This window comes from Danio rerio, chromosome 25 (genome assembly GCF_052040795.2).
Source record: "Danio rerio strain M-AB ecotype USA chromosome 25, GRCz13ab, whole genome shotgun sequence".
NCBI classification, from domain to species: Eukaryota; Metazoa; Chordata; class Actinopteri; order Cypriniformes; family Danionidae; genus Danio; species Danio rerio.
This window is the reverse complement of record NC_141045.1, coordinates 23,649,761-23,666,350: the sequence shown is the minus strand read 5'-3', so window position 1 is coordinate 23,666,350 and position 16,590 is coordinate 23,649,761. Positions and strand designations below refer to the sequence as shown.

The 16,590-nt window shown below is 34.4% G+C and overlaps 1 protein-coding gene and 1 long non-coding RNA gene across 3 annotated transcripts in view; one reads left to right on the top strand and one right to left on the bottom strand.

Annotated features, from left to right (window-relative positions):
* Positions 1-329: 329 nt before the first annotated feature.
* Positions 330-15,479, bottom strand: cyp11a1.1 (cytochrome P450 family 11 subfamily A member 1, tandem duplicate 1). The gene is given in 11 exon segments (NM_152953.2): positions 330-911; positions 1,002-1,193; positions 6,587-6,665; positions 7,706-7,872; positions 8,505-8,665; positions 8,788-8,991; positions 9,965-10,164; positions 10,239-10,394; positions 13,134-13,407; positions 14,191-14,224; positions 15,433-15,479. Coding segments are annotated over 9 exon segments (1,530 nt in total). The 5' UTR covers positions 13,382-13,407; positions 14,191-14,224; positions 15,433-15,479; the 3' UTR covers positions 330-788.
* LOC141380962 (uncharacterized) overlaps positions 15,121-16,590 on the top strand; it is a 12,218-nt gene continuing 10,748 nt past the window's right edge. For both annotated transcript variants that reach the window (XR_015526483.1, XR_015526482.1), the window contains exon 1: positions 15,121-15,179. This is a non-coding gene — a long non-coding RNA (uncharacterized LOC141380962). The remainder of the gene's footprint in view (positions 15,180-16,590) is intronic.

The following is a 16,590-nucleotide window of genomic DNA, read 5'->3' as shown; positions in this document are numbered from 1 at the left end:
CAGCCATCTATGATTGAGTTTGGGCACCCCTGGATTACATTAAAATGATGAAAAATAGTTCAAGAAAATTATTAAATTGTATTTCACTTTAAGGTGTCCACATTACAGTGTAACTATTCATTTTAATACCAAGTAATATTAATTAAGCACATGTACTATGTGGTTAGGTTTGGAATGTGGTTTGGGTTAAGAGTTAGTCATGTGTAATTTGCATTATTATGCATTAATGAATTGTTTATTATAGTAAGGCTTCAGTTCAGCATTCAACATCAAATAATGAAGAGAGCTAACCACTACAGTGTTCTTATCAGAGAACATGGAGTCTTATGTAGATGAGATTTCAATTTATTGATTCACAGATAAAAATATGCAAGATTTATTAGAACAACATAGAATAAAATAATTGAAATTGCAAATCACTGAAATGTTATTCATATCACAATATATCCCAGCATAATAGAATATCAAATTTACATTTAAAAGGATCATGGTCTCATATTATAGTGCCCAACTCACACACAATAACAGATCCAGGCATATTAACAGGGATATACATATGAATTAAATAAGGACACCTTAAGACAAAGTGTTGCTTTAAACTCTTAGACTATATTTTTCATTATTTACTCGCCTTTTTTTTCTGTGGATGACACCAATAGATATTTTAAAACAGATAAATTAATTTCAGATGTTGTTTGAATAAATTCAACAGAAAGTTGAATGGTTTTGGTATTATGTGAGGGTGAGTAAACACTAAAGTATCTCTTTAAATTATAAGAAACGCTTTGCTATCTGCTGGCATTCAGTGGTTTGATGGTAAGCATGATGGGCTTCTCTGGCATTAAAAGGAGCTCAAACTTGCTCCTGACCTCAATCTGCTTCTGCTTCTCAATCCTGAAATTCTCCAGCATCTATAAGGAAGAACAACAAAAGTTAAAAAAAGTCTTCACAATGTTATTTTTCTAAGGATATTAAGTTCCTAGCCTTAAAAGTCCACATACATGAATTAGGAAGATCTGCATTTCAGTCTCGGCAATCCTGCGACCCAGACACTGGCGGGGACCAAAGCCGAAGCCCAGGCTCTTGAAGTACTGTCTGTTAGAACTGATCCAACGAGAGGGACAGTATTGCTCTGGTTTCGGGAAGAACTGATGATCACGACCCATAGCATAGACACCCAGCTGAACTAAAGTCTGGCCCAGAACAGAAGAATATGTTCAAATATATTAGCACAGCACTCAACAGCAATGAAAGATCTACCACCATTTGCTTCACATATAGAGTTATTCTGGGATGTGTTTCCAAAAACCATTAGCCAACTAGGGTCACAAGTTCCGCAGTTACAAACAAAATTCCTTGTTTTGGCATTTTTCGAATCCATCGTTCCAACGAACAATGCATTGCAAACTTTTACGCGCATACAACTACACCTCTTGTTGTGTTGCATTGCCAGTTACCCCCCCTCCCCCACCCCAAGCAGGCCTAGCAGTAAGTTTTCTTAGACTTGACACATTGCAGAGAATTTGTTTATTAAGTTTCACCTCCCTGAATTATCACCCCTCTTTTTTGATTCATTCAAAAAAAGTCAGGCTTGCTTAATAAGATCACCATCAATTTATATAAACTTAGTTTTGTCGACTTGCAAAACTCACTGCATGCCGACAACTATCCATTAAAGGCTTTTACGCTGGTTTCACAATAAATGCGCATTTTCCGTGCACATGTTCACAACTGGGGCACGGAGCATAAGCAGCGCATCATCAGTGTTGGCTCGGTTGCACATAGAGAATATAATGAGAATATTATTCTGGTATTACCAGTTTTAATAAATACACTTGCATAATAAGTAAATCGTATCTCAAAGAATTTACTGGGGCACTGGCGATTTTTAATGGGGCACGTGCCCAAGTAAGTGGGGTCTAGTGATGCCCCTGGTTCACTCCAAACTGAAAATCCTTTGTCATTAATTCCTAATACTCCCTTCATTCCAACCTTCAGAACACACATTTAGATATTTCATAATATGAAAAATTATGAAAATTGTGAAATTAAAGCAATCTCAGAGATCAGGTCACCGCTTCAAGTCAGGTGTGCCCATAGCATTTAAAGCGTGCACACGGTGGCAGAAGCGCACTCTAAACTCTAAACATGGGAGAAAACTGGACAAGTGGATGATGTGAAGCCTAATTCATTACTAAACACCAGAAAATATCCTGTAGACCTATTTTAACGACTAAAGCTTATTGATTTTATTTTGACTCGTTCATGGCCCTAATAATGAAAATGTAACCTGAAAAAAAGTTATTAAAATAAGGTAAATAAATAAATAAAATGACAGGTAGGCCTTTAGTAACCTAATGGTTTATGATGATGTTCTTACAAATGCCATCGGGACAATTTCATGAAAAAAACCCCACTTATGATAGCCTAACATTAATAACTATTACCTTTAAAATATTAACAAAAAGTTATATTGCCTATAGAGTTGCGTGTTATGTCAAAATGTAACCCTCTTTTTCTTTCCTTTTTTGAGGTAGACAGGCTCTCTGTTTTGCTACACTAATGCCTTAAAAATGTAACTAAGTAAAATATTTAGCTTCTATTTTTTTTTTTTTAATGACATTGGATTGTAACATTTTACTTTTTTCTAACACACTGCTGTTGACAGGGTAATAGGCTACATGAAGCGTGATGACTCTGTTATGCTTATTTTACTATATTTATTTACCGGTTTTATGAATAGTGGGTTAGCTTGGATGTGTTGGCATAGTTTGACATCTTTACCTAAAACTTTAAACATTTATATTATTTGAAATAAAAATGGAAGGAAATATATAGAGTAAAATAAAAACTACTCATTTGGCGCTGAAGCCATGATCTGTCTGCATTTATGTAAATGGTATCGCTGCATAAGCTTCATTGATAGAGTCAGTAATAGTGAAACTGTGCATATTATTATTACTAAAAAAGTATATTACTGCATTAACTCAGTAACTTAGGCAGTAATGCAAAGTAATAAATTAGTGAATGAATAGCCTAAATGAAAGAAACAAGAGGGTCCAAAAAACAAAAAAAGTCACCAGGTCTAGTTGAAATTATAAAACAACAACAACAACAACATTAAAAGGTCATCTCTCTTAGGTGTAATTTGCTTTCCAAGTATTTTTACAGTTCAGTTTTAGTGATCATCTTCATATTAAGCAGGGCTTAGGAAATTATTATTATTGTTATTATTACTAGTGCACTTTGATTGAAAAACATTCAAAACATTTATGCCATTTAAAATGCAGCCGTGGCTCATGTGAAGCTATAGGTGATCTATTATTTAAAAGCGTAATTTACCTTGTGGAAATAAAAAAATATATAGCATACATTAATGGTTTCCATTTATAGTAGATTTATTAAGAAATGGATATGTACTGTAGGCCTATATAACATGGGCTTGTTGGCTAACCTATAGTTTTTTGTGCAAATTGTTACACCACATACGTAGTTTCCCAAACGATGCATCATACAATGATAGTTTAACTGAGAGTTGCGTCGTTGTTTGGGAATGCACCCCAGGTTGTTTATTGGTTGTGCGAAGTTGCCGGATAATGGCAGAAACTGGAACATGTGAATACTGTTGTATACGCCATTCCAAACATGCTTAATAGGTAACATGTAAGGCTGCACAATATATCGTTTCACAATGTGCAAATACACAATAATTAACGTGATTCTTCAGCGTGCAGAATATGCAATGTTGAGTTCATGTTCAGTTAATTGATCCCTCAGAAAATTTGAGTGGAATTATAGCTATAATGTTAACTGTAAGATTTTAAGTCCATCTAAAACATTTGTTTATATAAAATTATATTTTTATCTGACATTATCGCTACATTTGATTATATTCAAGCCATTCACCATATTCAAAAATGTCCTTTTCATTAAGGCAGGCCCATAGCCAGAGGAGATCGGGTGGTTTAAAGAGCTACCCCCCACTGGCAAAGGTCCAGATATTGTCCCATAAATGAGCACAGTTGTCTTATTTTGACCGTTATGCCACTATAAATTGTAAAAAATAAATCAAAAGGCAACTTTTTGACCAAGCGGAATCTGGCATAAGTGATCAACTTTCACTTCTAACCTCCTGTATTGTTGTTAAATAGAGAATAAAGTTTACAAGTAACTTATCTTGGACCTTACTCTTGAATGAAAAAATGACCAATAAAAAAGGATTAAAGCACTAAAAGGTCATCCTGAAGCATATTAAAGCTGATTTTACTACCAATTAGGCTTTTGGTGTGATCTATGAATTTTCAAATGTGCCATTTTACAAGAGAGAGTACAAAAATCGGGATGCTCTACGTTTTTGTTCAAATTTTTTATCATTCAAATTCACAACAAGGAATGTTGAATGTGATTTCCAGTTTGTTATTTGCTTTACAAATAACAATAGACTACAGTTTTTCTAATTACATGATGTGATAAATTTACATTTTAAAAATAATAAAAAATTTATTTATTTATTTAAAAATAAGTTTTTTTTTCTCTAAACAATTAGGAAGTGTTTTTGGTTCATTAAAAATTGAGGCTATCATGACCATCCAACAAGCAAATCCATTTTTAAATTTCATTTTAAAAAATGCAGTATTTTAACCTCAAATAAAAAGAAAAAAAAAATGAAGTGAATAACTGCACAAAAAAAAAAAAAAAGTAAAAAAGAAACACCTCTTTCACCAAGAAAGAGTCTCTTTCTACAGGCCAGTTTAAGGTCTTTGCACACTGAAGTCGGAAATTTTCCTATGTGTTTTTCGTATTCATATGTGAGAAATTCGTCACGTAAACAAACCTTGCACACGGGGTCTAATGCGTATTCATAAATTCATTACGAAAAAATGCAAAACATTTCGGAGTCAGTTCAAGCAGTAATGCTTTTTTCTCCAAATAAGAAAGGGAAAGAAGAAACTGCATATTTTGTTAATCAAATACTGCATTGAGGAAGAAGAGATCAGTTTATTATCAAAGAGTTGCACTGATAATCCCGAAATGCAGTTTATTTCATTTCAGGAATTCAGTAAAACTTTGATACATTGCTTGTGATGCGTTACACATTCATGTACTTAAACAAATCCTGAATAGAGACTGGCAGTACCTTGTACGTTGGCAAGTTGAAGCAACCAGCCAAAAGTGGACCATGCTTTTCAGAGACAAATACACACACCAAGCTGCCACAGGGGAGAGGTGCGCAAGTCATTAAATCCAGCACATAAAGGGGTTCAACTATCCACCAAGTTTTCTTTATATTATGCACTGTGTTTTTCATAAAGTTATCTCTAGCTTAAATTACAGCATTCTGCATTCAGCGTTTTAGCTGCATTTAGGTGGCTCTGAACGGTTAAAACGCCTCTCAAACCACTTTTTCAGATGCAAAGAGAAAAAAATAAATAACGAAACCAATTAAAAAATTTTGTAACAGAGGAAGGTTTCAGGGGCAGTGTGTCAATACGACTGATATGAGAAAATTACAGACGAAAATTTCATATTCAATGTGCAATAACCTTAACTGTCTATAATCCCAGTATAAAATCAGTAATTTTCTCCAAATTGAGCCATTCAAGTCAACTGGTTAAATTACATTAATATCGCAAAATATATTGCATTTGCAACAAAACAAAACATTGCAACGTCAGTTTTTTTTCCAATATCGTGCAGCTCTAGCGACATGGGAGTATGCTGACCATGCAAGAACTGTAATATTACAATGAAAACTGGGATTAATCCATAAAGAAAACACATTTCCAAAGTGCCAGATGCCATCGAATGTGAGCATTTTCCCACTCAATTCGGTTACAATGACGAACTGCAGTCAGGTCAAATACCAGATGAGGATAGCAAGCATGCAAATGAGCTTTCCTAAGACAGTTTCTACAAGTTTGTGCAGAAATTCATTCGTTATGCAAATTTTGATTTATGCAGCAGATTGTTGCAGCTGCTGTACTGGGGGCTGGGCTTTCAATATGATCTTGGAGGTGAAGCTGTTGTTTGTGAGTGTCAGGTATGCATACACATGGTCTGCAGTTCTAAGGCTAGTTGGATGTACTGCCAAATTCTCTGAAATGCTTTTGGAGATGGCTTAAGCTACAGAAATGAACATTCGATTCACAGGAAAGTGCTATGGTGGACATTCCTGCAGTCAGTATGCTTCTTCAAAACTTGTGAACTTCACTCTGCCATTGAAGAGGAGTGGACCAACACTCCACAGGCCACTGTCAACAACCTAAATGACTATGTAAAGCAGATGTGTTGCACTGCCCGAGACAAATATTAGTGAAAAGCATTGCATTGGTCATTACACAAGCGCAAAAGTAGCTGTCCGTGCCTTTTTAATCACTATTCTTTTCTGTGAGTGTTTAGTAAGTACATAGTGTAACGTTTTATCACCAAAAATGCCTGTTAGTAAATCTGACCTAATAACTATTTATTGTGTACTTTGATTTGTAAAAAATTGCAGATTTTACCATCACAAAGAGATTTATTACAGACTATCTGAAAGGTATCATAGGGAAAAACGCATCATAGGGAACTTTTGATTCACACTCACCCCTGCTGGAATGTGGTAATTTTGTATGACCGTATCTTCATTGATGTACCTTGGAAGACTCATTGCTACAGGATGTAATCTTCAAAAGAAAGAAGTCGATTTTAGAAAACATTTACACGTCACAGTTTTCAACCCAAAAGGCTATTTACATTGGATTTTTGGAGGACATTTGGTGTTGTTCATTTTACGTATCGGAGCTTGAATAATAGTATCAAGGTGACCATACACCCTGTTTATTTTTTCCAGACATGTCCTCTTTTTAAGTCTAACAAAAAGCTTCCGCACATTTTAGGATTTAGAAATCCCAGCCGGAATTCGGCTTTTGCTTTCTACAGTCTTTTTTAAAATTGTATGCATTTTATGCGTTACGTTACACCTTTCTCTTTAAATCTTATTTAGACAGATCAGTTAGATATTTCACTGCTAGTCACAGGCTTTTAGACTTGTGGTTGTACTATTATTTGTAACAACAGGAGGTGATTCAGAGTAACTAAACAGTGGTGAAGTAGTCAGCGCATGGAGTTGCAAATGAAGGACTTCAATTATATATAAAATGAATAGGTTGTGTATAAATTTGGAGGACACTCCAAGGTTTTGTGAAACTGTTTGCATCTTCAGTACTAACATACTTGATACCCTCTCTGACTCGTAATAAACTATTATCCAGAGTTATTCAGTTACTAGAACAGTACACTAAGCTGCTGTGAAAAAAGAGAGACCTGACCTGACCTGATGATGAGAGCAAGCAGACTGTCTGTTCCTTCAGAGCACGCCCTCTTATTGAGGGTGTTATTCAACCTATGGTCATTTTTATTCTACAATATATTTTGTAAAAGCCAATTAAACAAGGTAAAAAGTAAATTGCGTTACATTACTGTCTTTTCTTTTTTTTTAAATAATGTGTCACTATACTCGTTACTTTAAAAAAAAAAAAAGTTAGATTATGTAACGTGTGTTACTTATAACACATTATCCCCAAACTAATGGCCACCTCAAGTAAGTGTTTTCCCAACCCTGTTCCTGAAGCCACACCAACAGGATATATTTTGTATGTTTCCCTTATCGGCTTTATTAACTGCCCTATGTATTCATTTAAAATAAAGTGAAGTCTTTGTATACCTGAGAGTTTCTTTCAGGGCTGCTTTAAGCAAAGGAATCATCTTGACCATCTGTACCATGTCTCCTTTAAAGGCAATACGAGCGGCTGAGATTTCTGCTCGGAGCTCGTCCTGTAGGTCTGGCTGTCGAGCCAGTTCATAAAGCGTCCACAGCATTGTGAAAGTAACCTGACACACACACATAGATACACACACACACAAAAAAAACACACAGAGTTCAAAAGTTAGCACAAAATTAAAAGAGAAGTTCCAGCATTTACCATAAATGATTCATCTGTTTTTGACAGCTTTAAAGAATGGTCCTGTTCATACAATTAAACACATTGGGCTCCTGTGTATTTAGTTCTTGGCATCACTGACCTCTTTGTATGGACAACTATGATTTTAGTACTACTTTTAAGCTTTCTAGTGTCTTCATGTTTTTATGTTCCTCTGATCTTGATAAACTGAACAAAAGAAATGAACAAGAGAGCTTTTGTTTGTCAAAGAATCCTAAATGCCTTGCTGGGTCACGGCACCAACATAACACAAGAACGATTAGGACTTCAGCCCTCTTTATGCCATGGAAATTAAGTTTATTCACACATCTCTTTTATGGCTTATGTAAATCCCTCCCTAAAGGTTGATCTCAACTGGGTCATCACTACTTTGTAGTCTCTCTAGCTCTACCCACTCAAAGCTTGATTCAACTGAGTGTTTCCGGAGACAGGTGCACTAACAAGATTGTTAGTCTGTTTCCCTCCTAAACCTCACTCCAATCTGAGTCATAAAACAAGTGTATCATTAATTATTTCTCATACCGAGTCCACCCCTCCAGCCATCAGCTCGGTGACACTGGCCTTTATATCCTCGATGGACAGTTTGTCCTGCATTAGAAGGACTGCCAGTACACCAGGATACTTCCCATTGCCTTCTGGATTTTCTTTCCATTGTTTGAAGATATTCTGGATACATCGGTCAGCTTTTGGAAAAATTAGAAGGGACGAAAAATCAGTTGAAGTTTCTGAAGAAAATGTTTCCTGATAATAAAAATAATAATAAAAAAACAATAATAATTGTATATTAAAGTCAGCATTGAGTTACCCTGGTTAAAGATGCCATCCCAGGCTTCAACGTGGTTCTTCCAAATGTTCGACCCTATGGACCGAAGCAGGCCCGGGGGTAGGTACAGCATGGGTGAGGTGGTCTTAAACATGACTGAGACGCAGTCAATGAAGTGCTGAAATTCTGGATCAATGTTGTCCAACAGCAGACCCAAACGCTCCCCATACAACACAGCACTCACCGCTGAGAAACAAACAGAAAACATTCAACAGTTTAGGATCGGTGTAGAGTATTGCACAAATGAATAATACACCATTTTAATTCTTGGGTAAACTATTGCTGGGAGAAAAATTTAATTCAGATCAATTTTACCAAAACATCATTATACCAAAAAGTCCTAAAACCTTTGGCAATCAAGTAATCAACATAACATAATTGCACTAATATGCATACCTGCCAACACTCCCATTTTCCCCGGAGTCTCCTGTATTTCTCACAACCACCCTCCCGTTTTCTTATTTCTCACCAAAAAACTAACTTTCAGAGACAAATGTTGGCAGGTGTGCTAATATGTGGTTTATGCAAAGTTTAAAGTATGATTATCCTATCATTTTTTGACAAAAAAAATAAATCTCAATGTTTTAAATTTGGAATAAAATAAAAAGTTAAGATTCAGAAATAAAAAAATAAAGTAGTGTGGTGAAGCATTTCATCATTTGGGAACCGACTGGAACGTTGGAAGAAATGGAAGAGGATTTGTCCACTGGAATCATCTGAATGCTTTCTGATGCCTGATAGTGATGAGAACGAGGAGCTAAATTTAACATTAAAAACTCAACTGCCTTCTGGTAAGGTAGGAAAGAAACGAGTCACACACTGATAGCTACGCACAAAACGACTGATAGCCCTGCCATAAAGCTATTCTGCGTGATCAAAGTAAAGAAAAGTTGTTTTGAGTCACGATATTGGATTAAAGTTTGAGGGCAAATCAAATTGTACAAAATAATAAATTCCACAGATACATATTTTATACATACATACATACATACGAGGCGAATTTTATTTATTTATTTTTTTTAACAAAACACACTCAGATTTACCCCTCAGCTGAATGTTTTCATACACTTAGAGCTGTGTTGCACACTGCATGAAAGAATTTTCAAAAAAACGTAATAGGGGCTCTTTAATACATGTCATTAAAGGTGTCAGTTCTTACATTCCAGTGAAAACTTGAAGAGGTCATGGGTCAGATCTGTGGTCCACTGTTTTTGCCCACTCCTCTCAATCTGTTTGTTGACACGAGCCACAAAGTCCTGCCCGACCTCGTCAAGGAGAGGCACAAAGGTCCCCTGCAACTTTGGCAAAAGCAGTTCCTTGTTTAGAATCATCCTATCAGTCTTCCAGGCCTTCCCTTCTCTGCAGGTACAAATCAGTATGTTTTACTATTCCAGTAGACATGTTTATAGCAGGTATTGAATAACATTGCTTACTTTAGCAGGACGCCATATTTTTGGTTCCTGTAGTCCCTGTAGGCGGTCCACGCGTCTACATTGATTCTATTGGGGTGATGGCCCTCAGCTTTGAACAGGATAGCACCGTCTTCAGGCTTTATGATGTACACACTATCATAGATTCCAACTTTTTCCCTGTCCAAGTGGATTTGTACATACATATATTGTTACAGCATGTAGGAATGCACCAATGGCTTATTCTATATTGGCTGATAAAAAGCTAATTATACATATGCTATTTAATGTGTACATTTCATAGCTTTCCTTGGGAATCAAACCCAAAACATTAGCATTGCTAGCACTATTTTAGCTACAGAAAGACTCAATTGTTTTCATGTTTATTAACACATTTATTTTGAGCTGTAAATGACATTGAAGTTTCATTCACTGAATTATTGTCAGTTGTAGTAGGAGTACAAGTTGTTTGCAAGCCCACTTCTATATGCCTGCTAGATCCCTAAACTAACAAAAGATGTCTACTACATTACAAAAATAATAAAAGTTAGTTAGTGATCAAGCAGGCAGTTCCACTTTTAGTTTTTTTTTGGTGATGAGCCAATTCGTAGAATGGCATTCAGTTGGTGGTTCAGAGATGTGGTTAAGAGATGTAACATCTCAGAGTATCCAAGCACAAGCACCAACAAAAGCATAACCATCTAACATCCTCAGAGCCCCTGGAATTACCAATTTGCAAATATACTGAGGTTTCTTTTGCATGTTTGCCACACTTTAATGTTTCAGATCACCAAAAGGGATTGCTATTTTAATGAACATAGTTTAGTTTAATTCTGGTGGTTTAAACCTGAATCAAGCATACTTAGTCCTCACATAACCCGTTAAATATTTTACTCATAACCAGCTCAAGAACTATTATTGCTGTCAGCTTGGGAAACCGATAAAACACCATTCAAAAGTACCATTAAAAATATATTTACTTTTATTCATCACAGTAAGTTAAATGAAAATAAATTTATAAAATGTAAAGCAAATATAACAAATAAAAAGCTGTTATTTTGAATTTGTGTATTTTTTTTTTATCAAAACATCCTAAAAGCAAAATGTATCACAGCTTCCATGATGCTATAAAGCAAGAAATAGTTTTAATAATAGTATTTTTTTTATTTTGTAACAACAATAACTAATTAGAAGTGCAAATAATCATTATGATGATGTGACGCTGAAGACTGGAGTAATAATTATAAAAATTCAGCCTTTAAAAATCACAGGAATAAATTTCTAATTTTTAAAACCACATTATTTAACAAAAATATTTAGCGACTGATTTTTTTCCCTCTATTTCTGATTGAATTAATGTAGCCTTGGTGAATAGAATTGGATTCCTTTAAAACATTCAAAAGCTTTGTCAAATGTTTGACTGGTAGTGAATAAATAACTCAATGTTTTAACTACAAATGCAAAAGCTGAATAAATCATTCAAAATTATCTGAATAAGTTTTGTAGCAGCCCTGGCTTTAAAAGAAAGTAGCTTAATGAAAGAACGTTTGATGCCATCTCCCAGCTCTAAACATCGATAGAGAAATAGATAGATAAATAGATAGAGAGAGAGAGAGAGAGAGAGAGAGAGAGAGAAAGAGAAAGAGAGAGAGAGATCTAGCATGCAGATTTTCATTAACCCCATTCCATACAACTGAAGTCAGCATGAAAATAGAACAAAGAAATCTATGGAAGTTTTTTTTCCATCACAAACTAAATGAAAATTAAACTAAATAACTATCTTGCAATTCCAAGTTCTAAGTAAAAGTCAGAGTTTTAAGACAATAAAAATACCTTTATATAAAAGGTTTTCAACTTATTGGCGTTAAATGTAACAATAACGAGAAAACACATCAACTCAAGACACTTCAAGATTAACCCTTGTGTATTGTTTAATTTTCCAACTCTTTCAATATGTCGGTGGCTGTTTTTGCCCCAATTACTTCCATTATAACCACTTTTGATTTCAAAGCCTTGACACCATAAAATCATGCTTTCTTGATTGTTGCTGGTTTTCCCTGTTGGGAGGAGGTCAAATTTATGTTTTTTACTGTTGATCATCAGTTTGCAACATTAACCATTTAGATAGGCCTGTGCAAAGAAGTTTCTGGCTTTTAAATTGAATTTTATGGAATATAACAGCAAGTTGTAGTGCAGGTCCAATAAAGAAAGCCAGTGGGGCAAAAACAGCCAAGAACATAATGAAAGGGTTGTAGATAAACTTGGCCAGAGGGTATTGTTGAGTTTTTTTAAAAACTTTTAAAGCACTTTCCAAAAATGTGTTGAAATAAGACTGAACACCAAAAATCATTTCATATGCTGAAACACAGAGAAAGTTGCCAAATTAAAACACACACACACACACACACACAAAAAAAAATAATAATAAAAATAATTCACCCCAGAGTAGTGAAAACAATGATGGAAAGGACAACATAATGCATAACCACATGTTAACTTCAGTCAAATTATTATTTTTTTTTTAATCAAAATGTGCATGTTCTGTGAGGATTTGCAGCACATTTTCTTAATGTGTATGTGTTCAGGATGTGCAGCATGTGCTTCTAGTTGTGTTTGCATTGTGAAGATTTTCAGCACACATGCAAAATAAGCAGAAAAATCTTATGTAGCCTACGATCATCATGGAAAAGACAAAATAATATAGTAATGATAACCAACTTCTGTTTAAAATGCATTGAAAATTAATCTCTCCATTAAAAATAATAAAAATAATAATATTGTTCACGTGAGGGCGGGCTAATGATTTTGACTTTAACTGTAAATCTGTGAGTTTTCCTGATGTCAAATTTGTGAGAAACCATTTAAATAGTAATAACAGCATTAATAATTACTAGTATATTATTTTTTTTAGTGTCTTACCTGTAAATTGGACCAAATGTTTTGAAATTGTGCACCATAATTCGGTGGACATTCCTGAGGCCTCCCATTTTGGTGAAGGCAAGGACACTGAGCAGGCTGTTCCTCCATCGTCCAGGGATCTTATTGAATGGCTGGACAGTGGAGTTTTGCGGTGCTCTGCCTGAGCGAGTCACCTTGACCTGCAGCAGATTTTTCAATGAAGACAGGGACTGATCCAGACGAGCCAACGTCACATTCCAGCGGGCCATCACACTCTCTCTCTCTACTTCTGATGCTCCAAGCAGAAAAAAAAGAAAGACTTTTGTTTTTTATATGCCAAAACACCACACAGGTCAAGGACAATGAACTACTAAAGGAGCACAAAGAGACCAGCCCATATTTTTATACCACCTACATCCACCTCCAAGCACAATTCCACCCACCCACACACACACCCACCATACAAACAATGCAGAATGTATCAATGACAGATTTGACCCCTTGAATCAAACACATCCGAAAAAAAAAAAAAGTGTAACGAATTCTTGACATGAGCTTGAGATGTAAGATTTAGTTAACCGGTTGGTTGCAAATAATAAATAAATAAATAAATAAATTATACATTTATTATACAATTATACATTATACATATATAAATGGTCTCATCACACATTTTTTTTTGTTTTTTTGATGATGGTTTGTTAACAGTAAAGTTCAATCCTAATAGTAGGAAAAACAAATACAGTGGAAGGCAATGGTTAGCAGTTTCCAGCTTTCTTCAAAATATCTTCTTTTGTGCTCAACAGAAAAAAAGTAACGCATGAGCAAATAATGATAGGATTTTCATTTTTGACAGAACTATCACTTTAATTGAAAAATCATTTTACCTTTATAGTGCTATTTTTACACTTGGCTATTTGTTGCGGGTCATCTAAAATTATGATTAGAAAACAAAGCTTATTGGATCCTCATGCACAGTTTAAAAAAAAAAATAAAATATTGCATCTAAAAGTGATTCACAAATATGTAAAATGACAATTGTGTTGTATGTTAGACTATATAAAAGTTTTACGATTACCTCATTTATGCAGGGTTTGTATGGAGGACGAAACCTGCAAATACAATAAATATGCAAATAAATTAAAAAATGTAAAATTTAATAAATGATTAAAGTACATCCACAAATCCTGCATAAAGCAAATAAATTACTTAGTAAATCCATAAATTCCTGCATAAATGCAAAAAATAAATATGCAAATAAATCAATAAATGACTCAATAAAACCATAAATTCCCCTTATGAACAAAACAGTGAATAAATAAAACAAATAAATGTGCAAATAAATGAGTAAATACGTAAACTCCTACATAAATAAAACAATAAATTAATTAATTAATTAATGAGTGAATGCATTTAAAGATAAAACTAAAGAATAAATAAACAAACAAATAAATAAACTTAAACCCTCACAAATTCCTGCATAAATAAATAAAGTAAATACATAAATTACTTAAATAAATTAAATCCCTGCATAAATAAAACAATAAATGAATAATCAAATAAATTAATAAAAATTAATAACCATAAATGTCTGTATAAACAAAACAATACATGAATAAAGCAATACATAAATATGCAAATAAATTTGTAAATAATTTGTAAATTACTACATAAATAAAACAACAAGTAAAACAATAAATACATAAATAAATGCATCCATAAATTCCTGCATAAATAAAACAAAACACGTAGATCCGCATTTACTTTTCCCAAGGTCAACATGCTAAAGGAAGGTGACTGTCAATCATCATAGATAGATATGATCAATCATCGGGAATTTGTGGATTTATTTACTCATTCATTGCGTATTTATTTATTTTTGCAGGTTTATCCATACTTTTGTGAGCAAAATAACAAATGCATATTGCTTCACACCGAAAGCAAAAAATAAAATATAAACTAAAATAAAATTTGAGTGTTGCGACGAGGAGCAAACTGCGCATGCTCCATACATCAGTAGAGCTGTGAAAGGGCAGATGCGAGTTTCCAGTGTCTTCTGTTCTACAGGTAAATATAAAGACTAAACAGACACTTTTCATAGATTGTATCATAACAAGGTGTGGAATGTAAGATGTTAATCGCGATATCGTTAGAGAACGCTGTTATAAGTGTTAGAATAAGCTGTTAAATATGCTTAAGTGGTCGTTATATCTGTCTTTAGTGTTGTATCATTGGTTTCTAAAGCACAAGCAGTTTGTTCGTACACGTAAGGGTAAAAACGCGTTGAACAAGTATCTGAAAGCTTTCTCAATACACTCACGTTTGCCGCCTGTGGACACGTGATATCAGTCACTCAAGGAAAGAACCAATGCACCATTTTCACATTTCCGAATTTATCAGCAGCGGAAGTCGTCGTGATTGGGTAAACTTACGCTGTGTCCCAATTTACATACTTATACCACGCCCTAAAAGTATATAATTTTTTGTAAAGGGAAAAGTATTTACTTGTGTAACAGAAGAGTATGCAAGCTTTAGGATATACTACTTCCTTGTCAACAGATCGTTATGTTGCTTGTCATCTGTCAATCATCTCGACTCAGCATCTGTTCATTGCCAAACACAGATCGGGGAAGCTCTAGGCTCCGCCCCCTTGTTAAGTTACCTTTTTGAAGAAGCAGCAGTAGGATTTGCAATTCCCAAGTCTTTCATGCAGAGAAATCTTCTCAGCTCTTTAATTATGCATTCAGAAGTGAATATCTAAACATATCTTGATAGAAGTTCACACTGTTGTTGCAGATGAAATATAGCAGGGAAAACACAGTTTAAATATGTTCCAGTTGGCTAGATAGTCATTGGCAGAGGGTGAGCAAGCTCCAGGGTAAGGCTGATATGTGCTGCCCTTTAACACATTCAAATAGACTGACCAAGAAGAGGTTTTAACAAAAGCACTGTAACAAACGTCTTATATTTAATACGCACATTAAATTATTTTATTAGATTCATTCAATTATTATAGTTAGTTTTGATATGCAGCCAGGGGCCAGACATTTTAAAATGAGTGGGCCTAAATAGGGTGAACCTCAGTGCTTACTCTTAAACTAAGTGTATAATAGCTAGTTTCTTCTATTTATGATATCTAGTAATATTGTAATTGATTTAACAAGTGACATTTTTGAGTATCTAACCCTTTTGCAAAAATAGATCAAATGCAAAAATGTGTCAAGAATCTGAAATCATTCACTTTGCCACAAGGTCAATCGAAAACTGAACTTGCAATTCAGCAATAAATATATAAAAATAAGCATTTTTACACTGTGATTAGGATACTGAATTTATTTTTCTTTATTAAGCTAGAAACAACAAAAAAGAAAATGAAAATATGGTAAACTTATTGGCAATTAAATTAGAGGCAACCATTGCAGAGTAAAGGTAATCCAGTAGCAGTTAGCTAGTGTGACTAATTGTTTGTTTAAACTAG